At 35.8% G+C, this 20,456-nt stretch overlaps 1 protein-coding gene across 1 annotated transcript; it reads right to left on the reverse strand.

Annotated features, from left to right (window-relative positions):
- Positions 1-877: 877 nt before the first annotated feature.
- On the reverse strand, positions 878-15,789 carry zgc:65811 (uncharacterized protein LOC393524 homolog). The gene is made up of 9 exons (XM_058769575.1): positions 15,706-15,789; positions 15,477-15,551; positions 4,733-4,835; positions 4,565-4,662; positions 3,692-3,766; positions 3,509-3,610; positions 2,092-2,181; positions 1,623-1,706; positions 878-1,543 (listed from the first exon to the last, which is right to left on the reverse strand). The coding sequence occupies exons 2-9, from the start codon at positions 15,534-15,536 to the stop codon at positions 1,415-1,417; spliced, it is 741 nt and encodes a 246-aa protein (XP_058625558.1). The 5' UTR covers positions 15,537-15,551; positions 15,706-15,789; the 3' UTR covers positions 878-1,414.
- Positions 15,790-20,456: the final 4,667 nt, after the last annotated feature.

The raw sequence follows: 20,456 nt of genomic DNA on the forward strand, positions 1-20,456 counted from the left end.
CTAATACAGCTTGGTGTACAAAAGAGTACTTTAGTCTAATTGGATTATATCTCAGAACCTTTGACGATTAGATGGCAACAGTTCAAATTCACAGAATTCAGTTCAGAAAGAACTCGTATACTCTTTGAAGTGGCTGACCCACTGTTTTGGAGCACATTTTTAGTGAGTTCATCAGCTGTGTTTTTAAACATTTGTTGACTTGTGGATGATTGTCAGTGGATCCTTCACATGGTCTTATACTGTGAGAATAAATCATGATTTATTGGTGCATCAGCGCCACCAGCTGGACTGTACAGATAAAAACTACATATAATTTACAGTTGTGTGTGTGTGCGGTCACTCCTCATATGTGATGTTGGTGGTGTGTGTGTGTGTGTGTTGTAAGGGAATTTACAGTTAAAACCCAAGGACCAGGTGTGTTGAATGAAGACCAAGAGTCAGAGATGCAATCAATTAAAGAAAACTTTGCTGAAGAAAATAGTTTGCAGTTTGATCAGCAGAAGTCAGCTTCAACACTCGCGATGGAGTTCGTAGGCCGCTCTGCATACATGTCAAAAACACCAATAATTATACTCTAGAGGTCACTAATTACGTCAGTACATAGGGTAGAAGGATTCTGATTGGTCTAAAACCTAGATAAACATATCTCTTAAGTGATTATTTAGGCTACTACCCACATTCTATATATTTATTATTACTATAGACAAACAAGAAATAATGAAATAATATTATCATGAAGGATATGATAGATCAGCGTCCACTCCTTCAGTGTGTCGTAGTGTATTTACCGAGGTTTTTAAACCGTACATGTCTCTAAATGTGAAAACACTATTTTACATCCTCATTCGGGAAAATGACGACACACATCGGACCGAGACATATTTATAGAAGTTTCTTTAATGTGTTTCAGTAAAAAACTAACATGAAACATGAAGACTTTAATCGTACAGCAAGACATTGAAATATTCAGGACGAGATCGTAACAGACAGTTACAGCGTAACAGAGTCGCGCAGAATTCAGAACCGAAGGAATGACTTTCACTACGATGCACAGCATTAATGCGGTAAAATCAAAAGTCTAAACAGCCCATATGTTGAACCTAAACATGTTTACGAGTGATTCGTGCTGACAGATGAAATGAAGCATTACAAGGATTTCTGTGCAGTTCGTTTGACCTTAATTTGACTTGAATCAGAATTCTGCATCCTGCTGTTGGCCTCAGTTTAGACTGGAGTTGGGACTTTGAAGCCATTCGGATCAGTTCTAGACGCGTGCGACTCACAGATGTGATTCCCTTGACCTCTGAGCAAAGAAAGCGAGTGGAGCTCAGCAGACCGATGCAGATGCGCAGTAAGGTGTGTTCAGACTATTATAGAGCACAGAGCTGCAGACCAGCACCAGAGAGACGGAGGCTTATATGAGCTGAGCGTCTGGAGGAGGGAGCAGCACTGAGGGCGAGGAGGTGAGGAGCACGTACGCTGGAGGAGACGCCTGAGGAGAGACGTGTCTTCTGAGGACCACGCTGCAGACCAGAGCCAGCGTCTGAGGACCAACACACGCAGACGGTCAGAACACACACACGTGACTGAGTGTGAGAGAGCGAGCGGATACAGAGACTCACCATGATTCCTGCCGTCGCCAGAAACCCTCCCAGAACCAGCGGAGCGTGAGACTCGAAGACGTTCTTGATCACGCTGGGACAGCTCTGCACACACACACACACACACACACATCCTTGTTTATACTGCTATAATTGGGTCCCAGTGTCTCCACAAAGATACTAAAAACAGAAATATAGTACTTTGTTGGACAACATCTTAAAAATGATAATAAAGAATGTTTAATAGAATTATGAAACTTACTATAGTATGGGTGTAATCTACCTGCCAGTCACAGAAAGCTAACTTCATGTATATATAAAACAATGTTTTAACAATCTTATACAAGAATGTTAGATATAAGAATGTTAAAACACTTATATATAAAACATGTTTTAAGAATGTTAAAACACTCATATCTAAATATAAGAATGTTTTGAGTTTAGGTTTGGTGTAGAAATAATAAGAGCAAGCTAACAGGAAGTGACTCACAGGATATGTGAACTTTTGCAGGATGTTGCCTTCTGGACAGGTGTCTCGCACAAATATCTCGATCTCTCCGCCGATGCCGCAGCAGTCGAACTGAAACACAAACACACACCTGATAGACCGCATGTGTGAACAGAGCTGTACGTGTAATCTGGATTACGTAATCAGATCACACAAATTAGGTACTTCTAATTAAATTACATTTTAAAATACTCATAATCAGACTACAGTTACTTTTTTATCGATTACATGATTACATCCCTAGCAAAAAAAAGTAATATATTTAAAATACATTTATTTCATACTAAGCATAGTTAAAATCTTTGAACATATTAACTGATATATCGCTCGAGACTTACTGATGTAAAAATAACAATCAAACTTTATTTGTGCACAATGCACATTTCTTAATATTAAGCCTAAAATGTGTTTTAATGCCACTCTTGATGAGGATTGTATGATCTTTGAATAATATTGGTCTTTAAATGCAAGATATTTAAAGTGTAGCAATAGTTCCACTTTAGCACAATCAAATATACTTCAGTACGTCTTTAGTTGGACTTCAGCACTGCCTCCACACAGTTAAAAGTGCTTTAAGCACAAAATTAAGTACATAAATATGTAAATGTATTTGTAGTAAACTTAGCACAAACTAAATGTATTTCAAATACATTTCGGTATATTTATTTTTCACTAGGGATATTATTCACACAATAGCAATAAGTTATTCAGAATTGATTGATTCTCCATAATTGCTCTTTTTCATCGTTTAAATGCTCTTTTCTAAAATAGCCTACCGCTTATATACAGTCAGAAAGTCTCCAGTTGTGTGGACATTCACACAGAGATCAGTCATTACAGCATCTGCGCACTGGATTTACAAAAATCATCTCAGTTAACAAATGCACAGAGCAGAACTGTTATCGGAAATCACCCTTAAGAGATGAAAGGATAGCACGACAAAGATATCGCTTTCCGCTAATGTTTTATTGTGAATATGAGATTGATCTGAAGAATGAATGCTGTATCAGATGCAGGTAATCACACTCGCTGAGTCAGTCTCTCTCTCATAATACATAATATAGCTTTTAATACAGTAATACACTGAGCTTTCAGTGAAGCAACTCAACGTTCCTTCGTTACTAGTTCTAAAGTGACGTTTTGGAATTAGTAACGGAGGCATGGGCTCAGCTGTTAAACTGTCAACTGCGTTTTATTTTGATTGATGTTATTTTAAAATTATTTACTTTAATTTGACATTTTTATGATATTTTATTTATCTTTGCATTTTTATATCAATATGCTACAAGATTATCCTACTTAAATCAATGTGATAAAAGAGCTAGGGTCAAAAGTAATCTAAAAGTAGTCTGATTACATTACCTAAAATGTGTAATGTGTGTGTGAGTGTGTCTCTTACAGCGTTGTGGAATAATTTGAGGGTGACGGCTTGACCTGGGCTCCTGGTGTTGAGATACTGAGCGTAGATGGTGGTATAGAAGTTCACCAACTCACCTGACACCTACAACACAACACACACACATTAAAACCAGCACTATTACACAGACACCTGTGAGTGAGAGTGTGTGTGTGTGTGTGTTACCCGTCCGCTCCACATGAAGGCCATCACACCAGCTGCAATTTCAACGATGATCAGAACGGTCAGCAGGCCAGAAAACTAAATATCACAAACACAAAACGTTTAGAAATCTACTTTATTTACAGCGTTGGCCAAAATGATGAGAACACTAGTATCTTCAGCAGCTAAACATGGTTTGAAGTCAGTTATTTCTATCTTCTGCTGGAGTGTGTCAGGAGGAAATATCACTTTACATTTACAAACATTCATTTAGCCATTCATTGTAATAATCCAGTGAGAGTTTTGAGATGTGATCTGATCATCTTCAGTCTGAAGAAACAGAACCAACTGAGACTAAATCCAGAAGAACTGTGTCTCTGCGAAGCTCCTGAGAAACTTTAATGAGAAGTTAATTGATCAAGAAAATCTATTTATGACATTATTTTTTACAGCATTTTTACACAAGTGCCTAAAACTGTTAACAGCGCTGTAGCTTCGCAGGAGGTTTCTCGAAGCAGAGACACAGTTCTTCTGGATTTAGTCTCAGTTTGTTCTGTTTCTTCATTAATGGCATTAATCATTAATCAATTAATGGCCAAATAAATGTTCGGAAATGTAAACTGATATTTCCCACTGACACACTATAACAAAAGATAGAAATAACTGACTTAAAACCATTTTTAGCTAGTGTTGTAATAATTTTGGCCTAGTTTATCTGGTTTGGAAATAACACTATTGTAATTCTGAAACAGAAATATTTCCTCAGATATGCAACGAGGGAAAACGTTGTACTGAAGTGTTGAATTGAGCAGTGACATTAGAGGAGGTTTGTGTTTTTGTAGTTTTGATTCTTCACAGAAGCTGTTGTTTGTGCTGTGTGTCAGTGATCTTCCTCACCACGCCGAGAGCACTTTTACTGTTATTACAGGCGCCGCAGTCACCGATCACGGCCACCAGCAGCATCAGGACCCCGGTGACCACCAGCACCATCACACCTGCAGGACAAACACGGTTAGATATCAGCCGCTTCAGCACCGGTCACACAGAAACAGCAGCAGAACACACCGATGTTAAACTCAGGGGTGTTCAGATCGATGTCGAAGAAGCCTCGGGTCTCTGCGCCGAACCGGAGCCACATTCCCAGAGCCACCAGACCGAAGCCCACCAGCTGAAACACATCCAGCACAGCCTTCATCAGGAACACTGAACACTGGAATAACTGCTGTGCCTTTACATTCAGCAGATTAACCACGGCTTTACCTCTAAACTACCGTTAAACCATGTGACGGACCTGAGGATCCTCAGAAGAGCAACCGTACATTTGTGTTCTGCTTTACTTTCTTCCTTTTATATTCATTTATTATTTCATCATTGTTATTATTCCATTTAATCATAGAATCATTTATAATAATAATTTTGACCATTTATATACTCATTTCCTTGATTTAATAATTGATTAGTCATTTTTATGTGACCCTGCAGCACAGAAGCAGTCATAAGCAGCAGCTATATTTGTAGCAATAGACAACAATACATTGTATGGGTCACAATTATACATTTCTCTTTTATGCCAAAAATCATCAGGATATTAAGATCATGTTCCATGAAGATATTTTGTAAGTTTCCTACCGTAAATATATCAAAACTTCATTTTTGATTATTAATATGCATTGCTAAGAACTTCATTTGAACAACTTTAAAGGTGATTTTCTCAATATTTAGATTTTTTTGCTCCCTCAGATTACAGATTTTCAAATAGTTGTATCTCAGACAAATATTGTCCAACAAACCATACATCAATGGAGAGATTATTTATTCAGCTTTCAGATGATGTATAAACCTCAATTTCACAAAATTGACCCTTATGACTGGTTTTGTGCTCCAGAGTCACATATTATATTATATTATTGCTTTTTATATTATTTTTTCCATTGTTGTTTAGTCGTATAACTGTGTGTTTCAAGGGCTGTTTGTCTTCTTGAATAAGAGACACGAGGGAATGTTTATGCAAACTCAAGGTTAATGGGATGTTGTTTTGAAGCAGTTTTGGTGTAACACTACTTGTTGGATCTGCATTCGTCAGATGAAGACAAACACAACTATTCCATAAACTCTGCTCCTTTTTAATCATCATCTCCTGCTTCTGCTCTTCTCTGGCTTTTTCCTCAGTCTACTTCTTGGCTGATAGAAGACTGTTAATAGAGTTTTGGGTATTTAGGGTACCAGACAAGACCTCCTGTTATTAACTGGGTATTAGACTACTTCGCTGACGAGCTGATCTGGAACCAGACAAAACGGATATTTTCTGACAGGATCTGGCGTCTGGATCTTAATTATCTGGAGGCATGATTGAACACATGGTGTTGCTACACTAACCTTAGTTTAACCATGCATTTGTAGTAAAACTGCATGTGGTTACACAAATGGTAATCAATGCGCCAAAACACTTTTACTGTAGTAAAATCCATGGTTACTACTTTTACTATATTAAAACCATAGTCACTACACTTTTACTATAGTAAAACCATGGTCACTACACATTTTACTGCAGTAAAACCATAGTTACTACACTTTCACTGCAGTTAAACCACGATTACTACACTTTTACTACTTTTACTGCAGTAAAACCACGATTACTACACTTCTACTGCAGTTAAACCACGATTACTACACTTTTACTGCAGTAAAACTACGATTACTACACTTTTACTGCAGTTAAACCACGATTACTACACTTTTACTACAGTTAAACCACAATTACTACACTTTTACTGCAGTAAAACTACGATTACTACACTTTTACTGCAGTTAAACCACGATTACTACACTTTTACTGCAATTAAACCATAGTTACTACACTTTTACTATAATAAAACCACGATTCCTACACTTTTACTGCAGTTAAACCATAGTTACTACACTTTTACTGCAGTTAAACCACGATTACTACACTTTTACTGCAGTTAAACCATAGTTACTACACTTTTACTGCAGTAAAACCACGATTACTACACCTTTACTGCAGTTAAACCATAGTTACTACACTTTTACTGCAGTTAAATCACGATTACTACACTTTTACTACTTTTACTGCAGTAAAACCACGATTACTACACTTTTACTGCAGTTAAACCACAATTACTACACTTTTACTGCAGTAAAACTACGATTACTACACTTTTACTACAGTTAAACCACGAATACTACACTTTTACTGCAGTAAAACCATAGTTACTACACTTTTACTGCAGTAAAACCACGAATACTACACTTTTACTGCAGTAAAACCACAATTACTACACTTTTACTGCAGTAAAACCACGATTACTACACTTTACTGCAGTAAAACCATAGTTACTACACTTTTACTGCAGTTAAATCACGATACTACACTTTTACTACTTTTACTGCAGGTAAAACCACGATTACTACACTTTTACTATAATAAAACCACGATTCCTACACTTTTACTGCAGTTAAACCATAGTTACTACACTTTTACTACAGTTAAACCACGATTACTACACTTTTACTACTTTTACTGCAGTAAAACCACGATTACTACTTTTACTATATTAAAACCATAGTTACTACACTTTTACTGCAATTAAACCATAGTTACTACACTTTTACTACAGTTAAACCACGATTACTACACTTTTACTGCAGTTAAACCATAGTTACTACACTTTTACTACAGTTAAACCACGATTACTACACTTTTACTACAGTTAAACCACGATTACTACACCTTTACTGCAGTTAAACCATAGTTACTACACTTTTACTGCAGTTAAATCACGATTACTACACTTTTACTACTTTTACTGCAGTAAAACCACGATTACTACACTTTTACTACAGTTAAACCACGAATACTACACTTTTACTGCAGTAAAACCATAGTTACTACACTTTTACTGCAGTAAAACCACGAATACTACACTTTTACTGCAGTAAAACCACGATTACTACACTTTTACTATAATAAAACCACGATTCCTACACTTTTACTGCAGTTAAACCATAGTTACTACACTTTTACTACAGTTAAACTACGATTACTACACTTTTACTACTTTTACTGCAGTAAAACCACGATTACTACACTTTTACTATAATAAAACCACGATTCCTACACTTTTACTGCAATTAAACCATAGTTACTACACTTTTACTACAGTTAAACCACGATTACTACACTTTTACTGCAGTTAAACCATAGTTACTACACTTTTACTACAGTTAAACCACGATTACTACACTTTTACTACAGTTAAACCACAATTACTACACCTTTACTGCAGTTAAACCATAGTTACTACACTTTTACTGCAGTAAAACCACGAATACTACACTTTTACTGCAGTTAAACCATAGTTACTACACTTCACTGCAGTAAAACCATAGTTACTACACTTCACTGCAGTAAAACCATAGTTACTACACTTCACTGCAGTAAAACCATAGTTACTACACTTTTACTACAGTTAAACCACGATTACTACACTTTTACTACTTTTACTGCAGTAAAACCACGATTACTACACTTTTACTATAATAAAACCACGATTCCTACACTTTTACTGCAGTTAAACCATAGTTACTACACTTTTACTACAGTTAAACCACGATTACTACACTTTTACTACTTTTACTGCAGTAAAACCACGAATACTACACTTTTACTGCAGTAAAACCATAGTTACTACACTTTTACTGCAGTAAAACCACAATTACTACACTTTTACTGCAGTAAAACCACGATTACTACACTTTACTGCAGTAAAACTAGTTACTACACTTTTACTGCAGTAAAACTATAGTTACTACACTTTCACTGCAGTTAAACCACGATTACTACACTTTTACTACTTTTACTGCAGTAAAACCACGATTACTACACTTTTACTGCAGTTAAACCACGATTACTACACTTTTACTGCAGTAAAACCACGATTACTACACTTTTACTACAGTTAAACCACGATTACTACACTTTTACTGCAATTAAACCATAGTTACTACACTTTTACTACAGTTAAACCACGATTACTACACTTTTACTGCAGTTAAACCATAGTTACTACACTTTTACTGCAGTAAAACCACGATTACTACACCTTTACTGCAGTTAAACCATTGATTGAACACATGGTGTTGCTACACTAACCTTAGTTTAACCATGCATTTGTAGTAAAACTGCATGTGGTTACACAAATGGTAATCAATGCGCCAAAACACTTTTACTGTAGTAAAATCCATGGTTACTACTTTTACTATATTAAAACCATAGTCACTACACTTTTACTATAGTAAAACCATGGTCACTACACATTTTACTGCAGTAAAACCATAGTTACTACACTTTCACTGCAGTTAAACCACGATTACTACACTTTTACTACTTTTACTGCAGTAAAACCACGATTACTACACTTCTACTGCAGTTAAACCACGATTACTACACTTTTACTGCAGTAAAACTACGATTACTACACTTTTACTGCAGTTAAACCACGATTACTACACTTTTACTACAGTTAAACCACAATTACTACACTTTTACTGCGGTAAAACTACGATTACTACACTTTTACTGCAGTTAAACCATAGTTACTACACTTTTACTGCAGTAAAACCACGATTACTACACCTTTACTGCAGTTAAACCATTGATTGAACACATGGTGTTGCTACACTAACCTTAGTTTAACCATGCATTTGTAGTAAAACTGCATGTGGTTACACAAATGGTAATCAATGCGCCAAAACACTTTTACTGTAGTAAAATCCATGGTTACTACTTTTACTATATTAAAACCATAGTCACTACACTTTTACTATAGTAAAACCATGGTCACTACACATTTTACTGCAGTAAAACCATAGTTACTACACTTTCACTGCAGTTAAACCACGATTACTACACTTTTACTACTTTTACTGCAGTAAAACCACGATTACTACACTTCTACTGCAGTTAAACCACGATTACTACACTTTTACTGCAGGTAAAACCACGATTACTACACTTTTACTGCAGTTAAACCACGATTACTACACTTTTACTACAGTTAAACCACAATTACTACACTTTTACTGCGGTAAAACCACGATTACTACACTTTTACTGCAGTTAAACCACGATTACTACACTTTTACTGCAATTAAACCATAGTTACTACACTTTTACTATAATAAAACCACGATTCCTACACTTTTACTGCAGTTAAACCATAGTTACTACACTTTTACTGCAGTTAAACCACGATTACTACACTTTTACTGCAGGTTAAACCATAGTTACTACACTTTTACTACAGTTAAACCACGATTACTACACTTTTACTACAGTTAAACCACGATTACTACACTTTTACTGCAGTTAAACCATAGTTACTACACTTTTACTGCAGTAAAACCACGAATACTACACTTTTACTGCAGTTAAACCATAGTTACTACACTTCACTGCAGTAAAACCATAGTTACTACACTTCACTGCAGTAAAACCATAGTTACTACACTTCACTGCAGTAAAACCATAGTTACTACACTTTTACTACTTTTACTGCAGTAAAACCACGATTACTACACTTTTACTATAATAAAACCACGATTCCTACACTTTTACTGCAGTTAAACCATAGTTACTACACTTTTACTACAGTTAAACCACGATTACTACACTTTTACTACTTTTACTGCAGTAAAACCACGAATACTACACTTTTACTGCAGTAAAACCATAGTTACTACACTTTTACTGCAGTAAAACCACAATTACTACACTTTTACTGCAGGTAAAACCACGATTACTACACTTTTACTGCAGTAAAACTAGTTACTACACTTTTACTGCAGGTAAAACCATAGTTACTACACTTTCACTGCAGTTAAACCACGATTACTACACTTTTACTACTTTTACTGCAGTAAAACCACGATTACTACACTTTTACTGCAGTTAAACCACGATTACTACACTTTTACTGCAGTAAAACCACGATTACTACACTTTTACTACAGTTAAACCACGATTACTACACTTTTACTGCAATTAAACCATAGTTACTACACTTTTACTACAGTTAAACCACGATTACTACACTTTTACTGCAGTTAAACCATAGTTACTACACTTTTACTGCAGTAAAACCACGATTACTACACCTTTACTGCAGTTAAACCATAGTTACTACACTTTTACTGCAGTTAAATCACGATTACTACACTTTTACTACTTTTACTGCAGTAAAACCACGATTACTACACTTTTACTATAATAAAACCACGATTCCTACACTTTTACTGCAGTTAAACCATAGTTACTACACTTTTACTACAGTTAAACCACGATTACTACACTTTTACTACTTTTACTGCAGTAAAACCACGATTACTACACTTTTACTATAATAAAACCACGATTCCTACACTTTTACTGCAATTAAACCATAGTTACTACACTTTTACTACAGTTAAACCACGATTACTACACTTTTACTGCAGTTAAACCATAGTTACTACACTTTTACTACAGTTAAACCACGATTACTACACTTTTACTACAGTTAAACCACGATTACTACACCTTTACTGCAGTTAAACCATAGTTACTACACTTTTACTGCAGTTAAATCACGATTACTACACTTTTACTACTTTTACTGCAGTAAAACCACAATTACTACACTTTTACTGCAGTAAAACCACGATTACTACACTTTACTGCAGTAAAACTAGTTACTACACTTTTACTGCAGTAAAACCATAGTTACTACACTTTCACTGCAGTTAAACCACGATTACTACACTTTTACTACTTTTACTGCAGTAAAACCACGATTACTACACTTTTACTGCAGTTAAACCACGATTACTACACTTTTACTGCAGTAAAACCATAGTTACTACACTTTTACTACAGTTAAACCACGATTACTACACTTTTACTGCAGTTAAACCATAGTTACTACACTTTTACTGCAGTAAAACCACGATTACACCTTTACTGCAGTTAAACCATAGTTACTACACTTTTACTGCAGTTAAATCACGATTACTACACTTTTACTACTTTTACTGCAGTAAAACCACGATTACTACACTTTTACTATAATAAAACCACGATTCCTACACTTTTACTGCAGTTAAACCATAGTTACTACACTTTTACTACAGTTAAACCACGATTACTACACTTTTACTACTTTTACTGCAGTAAAACCACGATTCCTACACTTTTACTGCAGTTAAACCATAGTTACTACACTTTTACTACAGTTAAACCACGATTACTACACTTTTACTACTTTTACTGCAGTAAAACCACGAATACTACACTTTTACTGCAGTAAAACCATAGTTACTACACTTTTACTGCAGTAAAACCACAATTACTACACTTTTACTGCAGTAAAACCACGATTACTACACTTTACTGCAGTAAAACTAGTTACTACACTTTTACTGCAGTAAAACCATAGTTACTACACTTTCACTGCAGTTAAACCACGATTACTACACTTTTACTACTTTTACTGCAGTAAAACCACGATTACTACACTTTTACTACAGTTAAACCACGATTACTACACTTTTACTGCAATTAAACCATAGTTACTACACTTTTACTACAGTTAAACCACGATTACTACACTTTTACTGCAGTTAAACCATAGTTACTACACTTTTACTGCAGTAAAACCACGATTACTACACCTTTACTGCAGTTAAACCATAGTTACTACACTTTTACTGCAGTTAAATCACGATTACTACACTTTTACTACTTTTACTGCAGTAAAACCACGATTACTACACTTTTACTATAATAAAACCACGATTCCTACACTTTTACTGCAGTTAAACCATAGTTACTACACTTTTACTACAGTTAAACCACGATTACTACACTTTTACTACTTTTACTGCAGTAAAACCACGATTACTACACTTTTACTATAATAAAACCACGATTCCTACACTTTTACTGCAATTAAACCATAGTTACTACACTTTTACTACAGTTAAACCACGATTACTACACTTTTACTGCAGTTAAACCATAGTTACTACACTTTTACTACAGTTAAACCACGATTACTACACTTTTACTGCAGTTAAACCACGATTACACCTTTACTGCAGTTAAATCACGATACTACACTTTTACTGCAGTTAAACCACGATTACTACACTTTTACTACTTTTACTGCAGTAAAACCACGATTACTACACTTTTACTACAGTTAAACCACGATTACTACACTTTTACTGCAGTAAAACCATAGTTACTACACTTTTACTGCAGTAAAACCACGATTACTACACTTTTACTGCAGTAAAACCACGATTACTACACTTTTACTATAATAAAACCACGATTCCTACACTTTTACTACTTTTACTGCAGTTAAACCATAGTTACTACACTTTTACTGCAGTTAAACCACGATTACTACACTTTTACTACTTTTACTGCAGTAAAACCACGATTACTACACTTTTACTATAATAAAACCACGATTCCTACACTTTTACTGCAGTTAAACCATAGTTACTACACTTTTACTACAGTTAAACCACGATTACTACACTTTTACTGCGGTTAAACCATAGTTACTACACTTTTACTACAGTTAAACCACGATTACTACACTTTTACTGCAGTTAAACCACGATTACTACACTTTTACTGCAGTTAAACCATAGTTACTACACTTTTACTGCAGTTAAACCACGATTACTACACTTTTACTACAGTTAAACCACGATTACTACTTTTACTGCAGTAAAACCACGATTACTACACTTTTACTACAGTTAAACCACGAATACTACACTTTTACTGCAGTAAAACCATAGTTACTACACTTTTACTGCAGTAAAACCACGAATACTACACTTTTACTGCAGTAAAACCACGATTACTACACTTTTACTATAATAAAACCACGATTCCTACACTTTTACTGCAGTTAAACCATAGTTACTACACTTTTACTACAGTTAAACCACGATTACTACACTTTTACTACTTTTACTGCAGTAAAACCACGATTACTACACTTTTACTATAATAAAACCACGATTCCTACACTTTTACTGCAATTAAACCACGATTACTACACTTTTACTGCAGTTAAACCATAGTTACTACACTTTTACTACAGTTAAACCACGATTACTACACTTTTACTGCAGTTAAACCATAGTTACTACACTTTTACTGCAGTTAAACCACGAATACTACACTTTTACTGCAGTAAAACCATAGTTACTACACTTTTACTGCAGTAAAACCACGAATACTACACTTTTACTGCAGTTAAACCATAGTTACTACACTTCACTGCAGTAAAACCATAGTTACTACACTTCACTGCAGTAAAACCATGGTTACTACACTTTTACTACAGTTAAACCACGATTACTACACTTTTACTGCAGTTAAACCATAGTTACTACACTTTTACTACAGTTAAACCACGATTACTACACTTTTACTGCAGTTAAACCATAGTTACTACACTTTTACTGCAGTTAAACCACGAATACTACACTTTTACTGCAGTAAAACCATAGTTACTACACTTTTACTGCAGTAAAACCACGAATACTACACTTTTACTGCAGTTAAACCATAGTTACTACACTTCACTGCAGTAAAACCATAGTTACTACACTTCACTGCAGTAAAACCATAGTTACTACACTTCACTGCAGTAAAACCATAGTTACTACACTTCACTGCAGTAAAACCATGGTTACTACACTTTTACTACAGTTAAACCACGATTACTACACTTTTACTGCAGTTAAACCATAGTTACTACACTTTTACTACAGTTAAACCACGATTACTACACTTTTACTGCAGTTAAACCACGAATACTACACTTTTACTACAGTTAAACCACGATTACTACACTTTTACTGCAGTAAAACCATAGTTACTACACTTTTACTGCAGTAAAACCACGAATACTACACTTTTACTGCAGTTAAACCATAGTTACTACACTTCACTGCAGTAAAACCATAGTTACTACACTTCACTGCAGTAAAACCATAGTTACTACACTTCACTGCAGTAAAACCATGGTTACTACACTTTTACTACAGTTAAACCACGATTACTACACTTTTACTGCAGTTAAACCATAGTTACTACACTTTTACTGCAGTAAAACCACGATTACACTTTTACTGCAGTTAAACCATAGTTACTACACTTTTACTACAGTTAAACCACGATTACTACACTTTTACTGCAGTTAAACCACGAATACTACACTTTTACTGCAGTAAAACCATAGTTACTACACTTTTACTACAGTTAAACCACGATTACTACACTTTTACTGCAGTTAAACCATAGTTACTACACTTTTACTACAGTTAAACCACGATTACTACACTTTTACTGCAGTTAAACCACGAATACTACACTTTTACTGCAGTAAAACCATAGTTACTACACTTTTACTGCAGTAAAACCACGAATACTACACTTTTACTGCAGTTAAACCATAGTTACTACACTTCACTGCAGTAAAACCATAGTTACTACACTTCACTGCAGTAAAACCATAGTTACTACACTTCACTGCAGTAAAACCATGGTTAATTGGAAAGAACAGGTGCCATGCACTCACAATGGAATAACCTGCTTCATGCAAATGTGCTGCAAGCGAAACTAGCGCTTAATTTCCATACCCAAATGTTTGTATGACATGTACAGCAGGCTTCGATCGAAGGAGACGGAGCTGAATGTGAATATGAATATTAATGAACGCACCGCGAACAGAATGTTGAAGAGGATCAGGAAACACTTGCACATCTGCGCGCAGCCGTCCATCGCGAGCGAGTTTCACTGCAACACACCACGAAAACAAACAATCATACCTTTTCACAAAAACAACGACGAAACTTGTATTATATTTAAATCGCTGCTATTTAAAGCGTAGAATTCGACGAGCATGACACCGAATTGCCGTTTTTGATGGAATAGAGATAAATAAACTCACCTTCCTCAGCAATAAAGAGACTGCGTCCTTCTGCTCTGCGGGTCCGCGCTGCTGTGCTCGTGCCCGCCGCGGCCAGGCGTTCCTGCGGCGCTGATTGGTGCGCCGCGCGGGTGACGTCACCGGGGCCGAAGAGTTTCTGTAGTGCAGAAATGAAAGCTGGGATAATTGACGGATTGAAGGTGTAACAAGTGTCCCGGTGTCCTGACATATGATCCTGCCCGAAAGATTCTCCTGCCAGGGCTTACTGCGCATGCGCACATCAATATTGCGTCTTTTTTCTCATGCTGAACAACAATATTTAATGCATCTGCATTACTGTATGGGTAGGTTTAGGGTTGTGGTAGGTGTAGACATTCATAAACACAATCTAATATGGAGAAAAAAATGATGTATTGTTGGTTTCCGGTAGCTGTATCCCTTCTAGCCACAACCGTGGATATAACACATTACTGTATGCATTACTGTAAGGGTGGGTTTAGGGTTGTGGTTTAGGGTTGTGGTAGACATTAATGAATCATAATGTGACAGGTGGCATTTTTCGCTGTCGAATTGTGAGTCATTCTACGAAACGGGTGCCATTTGCACTTTGCAATTTTCAAAATTTTCACTAAAGACAAACCTTTTTTTCAAAAACCTACAACTTGAAAGATATGTTAATCCTTCAGAATACACATTTTCCCGCCTCAGGCACAAAATCCTTAATATTATTGCCCTGTTTATTCAGGCAAGGGTGCCTTTATTGTACCACCCTGTAACGGACAATATGTACACCATTAGAGTAGTAAACAAGAAATAGATTTTTAAAATATGATGTTTTCCTAATAGTAAAATGTCCCTTTTTTAGAATCTATCAATAGAAAGTATGTAATTTAGTGCATTTTTTTTATTCTTAGATTTTCAATCTTGAAAAATGAATTCAACATTTCAATCGCCTCGTTGTTTGTACTGAAAAAACAAATTCACTTAAAAAAATACAAATAAATTTTAATTTATTGGATTTGTCCACACAACAAGAACACCATTCAGCATTAATTTATGTAACATTTCATTTCCTTTCTATACATTTTTAACAAAATGACCCTGTGACGGGGTGGTATGGAAAAGTCATATACACCATATGTAAAAACAGTTACTCATCAGTGATAGGCCTGCTTCTTTTTCTCTACAAGTGTCGAAGAGGGAGTGTGCACTATCTGATCTTGAAGATTCTAACTGCTACTTTGACTACTGGACAAGACAGTCTGTGCTTAGCCTTTCTCTTTTCTCTTCTTGTTGTGATTCCTCGACTTTTTATGCAGCTGATGCTTCCCTCGTTCACTTAGATCACTAATCTTCTTCTTTTTTCCTTGCTCTACAGCCCCTCTCCATCTCTGACATTCACTGAGGGGTGTCAAACTAGTTCCTGGAGGGCCACAGCCCTGCACAGTTTAGATTCAACCCTAATTAAAGTTCTTCAGGCTTATTTAAAAACGACATGGTTTGTGTGTTGGAGCAGCGTTGGAACTAATCTCTGCAGCGCTGCGGCCCTCCAGGAACCGAGTTTGACACCCCTGCTCTAGATCTTTTTTCCTCCTCTCAGGATCAGCATCCCAACATGCACAGCATCGCTGTTGTCTCTCAGCAGTGCTTAATGTAGCCATGATGGAGACAGTTCTGTCTTCAAATGTTATAAAATGTAATTCATTAAACACAGATAGTGAGTGACTGAGTGACTGAAAGAGATACGTGTGATATAGTAAGTGAGTGAATGAACCAAACAGGGTTAGATTAACAGAAAAATAAATTAATTAGCCTATTAGATCCTTGATTTCACACATCCTCACATTCAAACAGGAAGCAGAACCTCTCAATTACATCCATTACCACCGCGTCACAATAAAACATGTTACGGGGTGGTAAATTTCATCCCAAAATGGCCACAGATCTCCCATGTAGTCAAGTTCCACACCCAGCATACATGCATTCAATCTGAAATATAATTTTATTTGCATTAATAATCCAAAAAATGCAATAAAATACTGTTTTCCCTATCTATTTTGCGTGACGGGGTGGTTGGTTTAAGCTTGACGAACCCTGCCTAACATGTAAAAGCAACACATAAACAATGTAAAAGAATGTCAGGACTAGCCTACTTTTGTTCTGGGTGGCTACAAGGCTTAAATGATGTCATTTCTGCTAAATGTGAAGTCATTTATAGCAACAGTACATTATTTGCAGCTAAAACAAGTTAGTGTGACGGGGTGGTAAGTCAAACTGAGGGACACACACAAATCATAAAATATTTACAAAAAAAATAAAAATGAAATAATAATAATTAGTCCTATTTGGTGATATTTTAGATGCAAATATCATATTGGTCAACATGGACATGTGTAATTGGCTATGTACTAATGAAAAATGATTAAAAAAATAGAAAAATTAATTTAAAAAAAGTATTTTATCGTATATCATGTTAACAAGAACACTTGAATTAATTACTTTAAGCTTTGGAAACACACTTTGGGACATTTTTTGTGCCTTATGCATCTCATCGTGTTATAAATAAATAAATATGAATGTGGTGGCTTACATTTTTTTGATTTTGCCTCTTTAAATAATATTTTTAAGATAAATTGGTTAAAACAGTATTTAACAAATCCTGATTCATTTTGGAATATTCTTCCTAATATTGTTCCTAACTTCCTAACTCTAAGGTCTTCCTTTCTTATTGATCCGTGATTATAACATCACTAAATTGCCGCTTAAATCATCAAATTTTCATAAACAAGTGGTTCTGGTGTGGCATCTGATCTATAAACATAATTTTAGTCCTCCTCACAGTTATATTTGGAATAATGGTGATATTCTTCATAAAAGTAAATCTTTGTTTTTCCCAAATTGGGTCAAAAATGATATTGTTCTGGTTTCTCAGTTATTAAACTCTGATGGTTACTTATATTCTTATTCAGAGTTTCTCAGTAAATATAATATTCCTGTCACTCCTCGAGAGTTCGCCATTTTATTTTGGAAGGATTTTTACATGTTTTTTCTTCACAGAGTTTCTTTCTGTTATATAAAGATGTCTTATTTGTTTGTCATGTCTTTACTAAAGAAGACAAGGACAAATATTATTTGATAAACTTATTTATTTTTATCTTTTAACACAAATGTAAGTTTCGAGGTGCTGAGCCCTAAGGACCTGGACACTCTTCTTACAGCCAAAGCCTCGTTGTGTCATTTTCAGAATATTTTCCTCATTTTGTAACTAATAACTGTATTCTCAATTGCACTCGCCCCTTGCATTGTTTTTTTCTTTATTTTTTTTTCTTTATGGCAATTATTAAAAAATAAATAAGTAAAATAAAATGCTGACTGTATGTTGCCCGTGAAACCACAGCGGTGAAGGCTATAGGGATCCGTGTGGCGCTACTGCGCATGCGCACATCAATACAGCGTAATCTTTGCCACACTACAACAATCATTACTATTCTTTCATTATTGTAAGGGGTAGGTATAGGGCTGGAGTAGGTGTAGACGTTAATAAAACACGATCTAATAGGTAGAACATTTAATTTCATTGTTCTTTCCAGTCGGAGCTGTATCCCCTGAGAAAGGCGTTTCACTCATGCGTGTTAAAAACGGAAGTCCCAACGCCAAACACAAACAGACATAGCCCGCGTCCCAGTGTGCATACCTATATTATACAGTGGGGCAAAAAAGTATTCAGTCAGTCACCAATTGTGCAAGTTCTCCCACTTAAAAAGATGAGAGAGGCCTGTAATTTTCATCATAGGTATACCTCAACTATGAGAGACAAAATGAGAAAAAAAATCCAGAAAATCACATTGTAGGATTTTTAAAGAATTCATTGGTAAATTCCTCAGTAAAATAAGTATTTGGTGACCTACAAACAAGCAAGATTTCTGGCTCTCACAGACCTGTAACTTCTTCTTTAAGAGGCTCCTCTGTCCTCCACTCGTTACCGTTACTCGTTTTTCATCTCAAAAACATATCTAAATTGCGACCAATGCTCTCAACGTCAAATGCAGAAATGTTAATTCATGCGTTTATGACCTCAAGGTTAGACTATTGTAATGCTTTATTGGGTGGTTGTTCTGCACGCTTGATCAACAAACTACAGTTGGTCCAAAATGCAGCAGCTAGAGTCCTTACTAGAACCAGGAAATATGACCATATTAGCCCGGTTCTGTCAACACTGCACTGGCTCCCTATCAAGCATCGGATAGATTTTAAAATCTTGTTAATTACTTATAAAGCCCTGAATGGTTTAGCTCCTCAGTACTTGAGCGAGCTCTTATCACATTATAGTCCTCCACGTCCGCTGCGTTCTCAAAACTCTGGCCGTTTGATAATACCTAGAATATCAAAATCGACTGCGGGCGGCAGATCCTATTCCTATTTAGCGCCCAAACTCTGGAACAGTCTACCTAACACTGTTCGGGAGGCAGACACACTCTGTCAGTTTAAATCTAGATTAAAGACCCATCTCTTTAGCCTGGCTTACACATAACACATTAATACGCTTCTATTATTCAAATCCGTTAAAGGGTTGTTAGGCTGCATTAATTAGATCAACCGGAACCGGGAACACTCCCCATAACACACGATGTACTCGTTACATCGTAAGTAGAATGGCATCTACGCTAATATTTGTCTGTTTCTTTCCTAGTCTGTTTCTCAGTCTGTATCCAGTCAGATGGTGGATCAGCACCAAGAGATGATGTCTACAGCCCTGATCGTCAGCGGAGACC

This window comes from Onychostoma macrolepis, chromosome 03, assembly GCF_012432095.1.
Source record: "Onychostoma macrolepis isolate SWU-2019 chromosome 03, ASM1243209v1, whole genome shotgun sequence".
Classification (NCBI taxonomy): domain Eukaryota; kingdom Metazoa; phylum Chordata; class Actinopteri; order Cypriniformes; family Cyprinidae; genus Onychostoma; species Onychostoma macrolepis.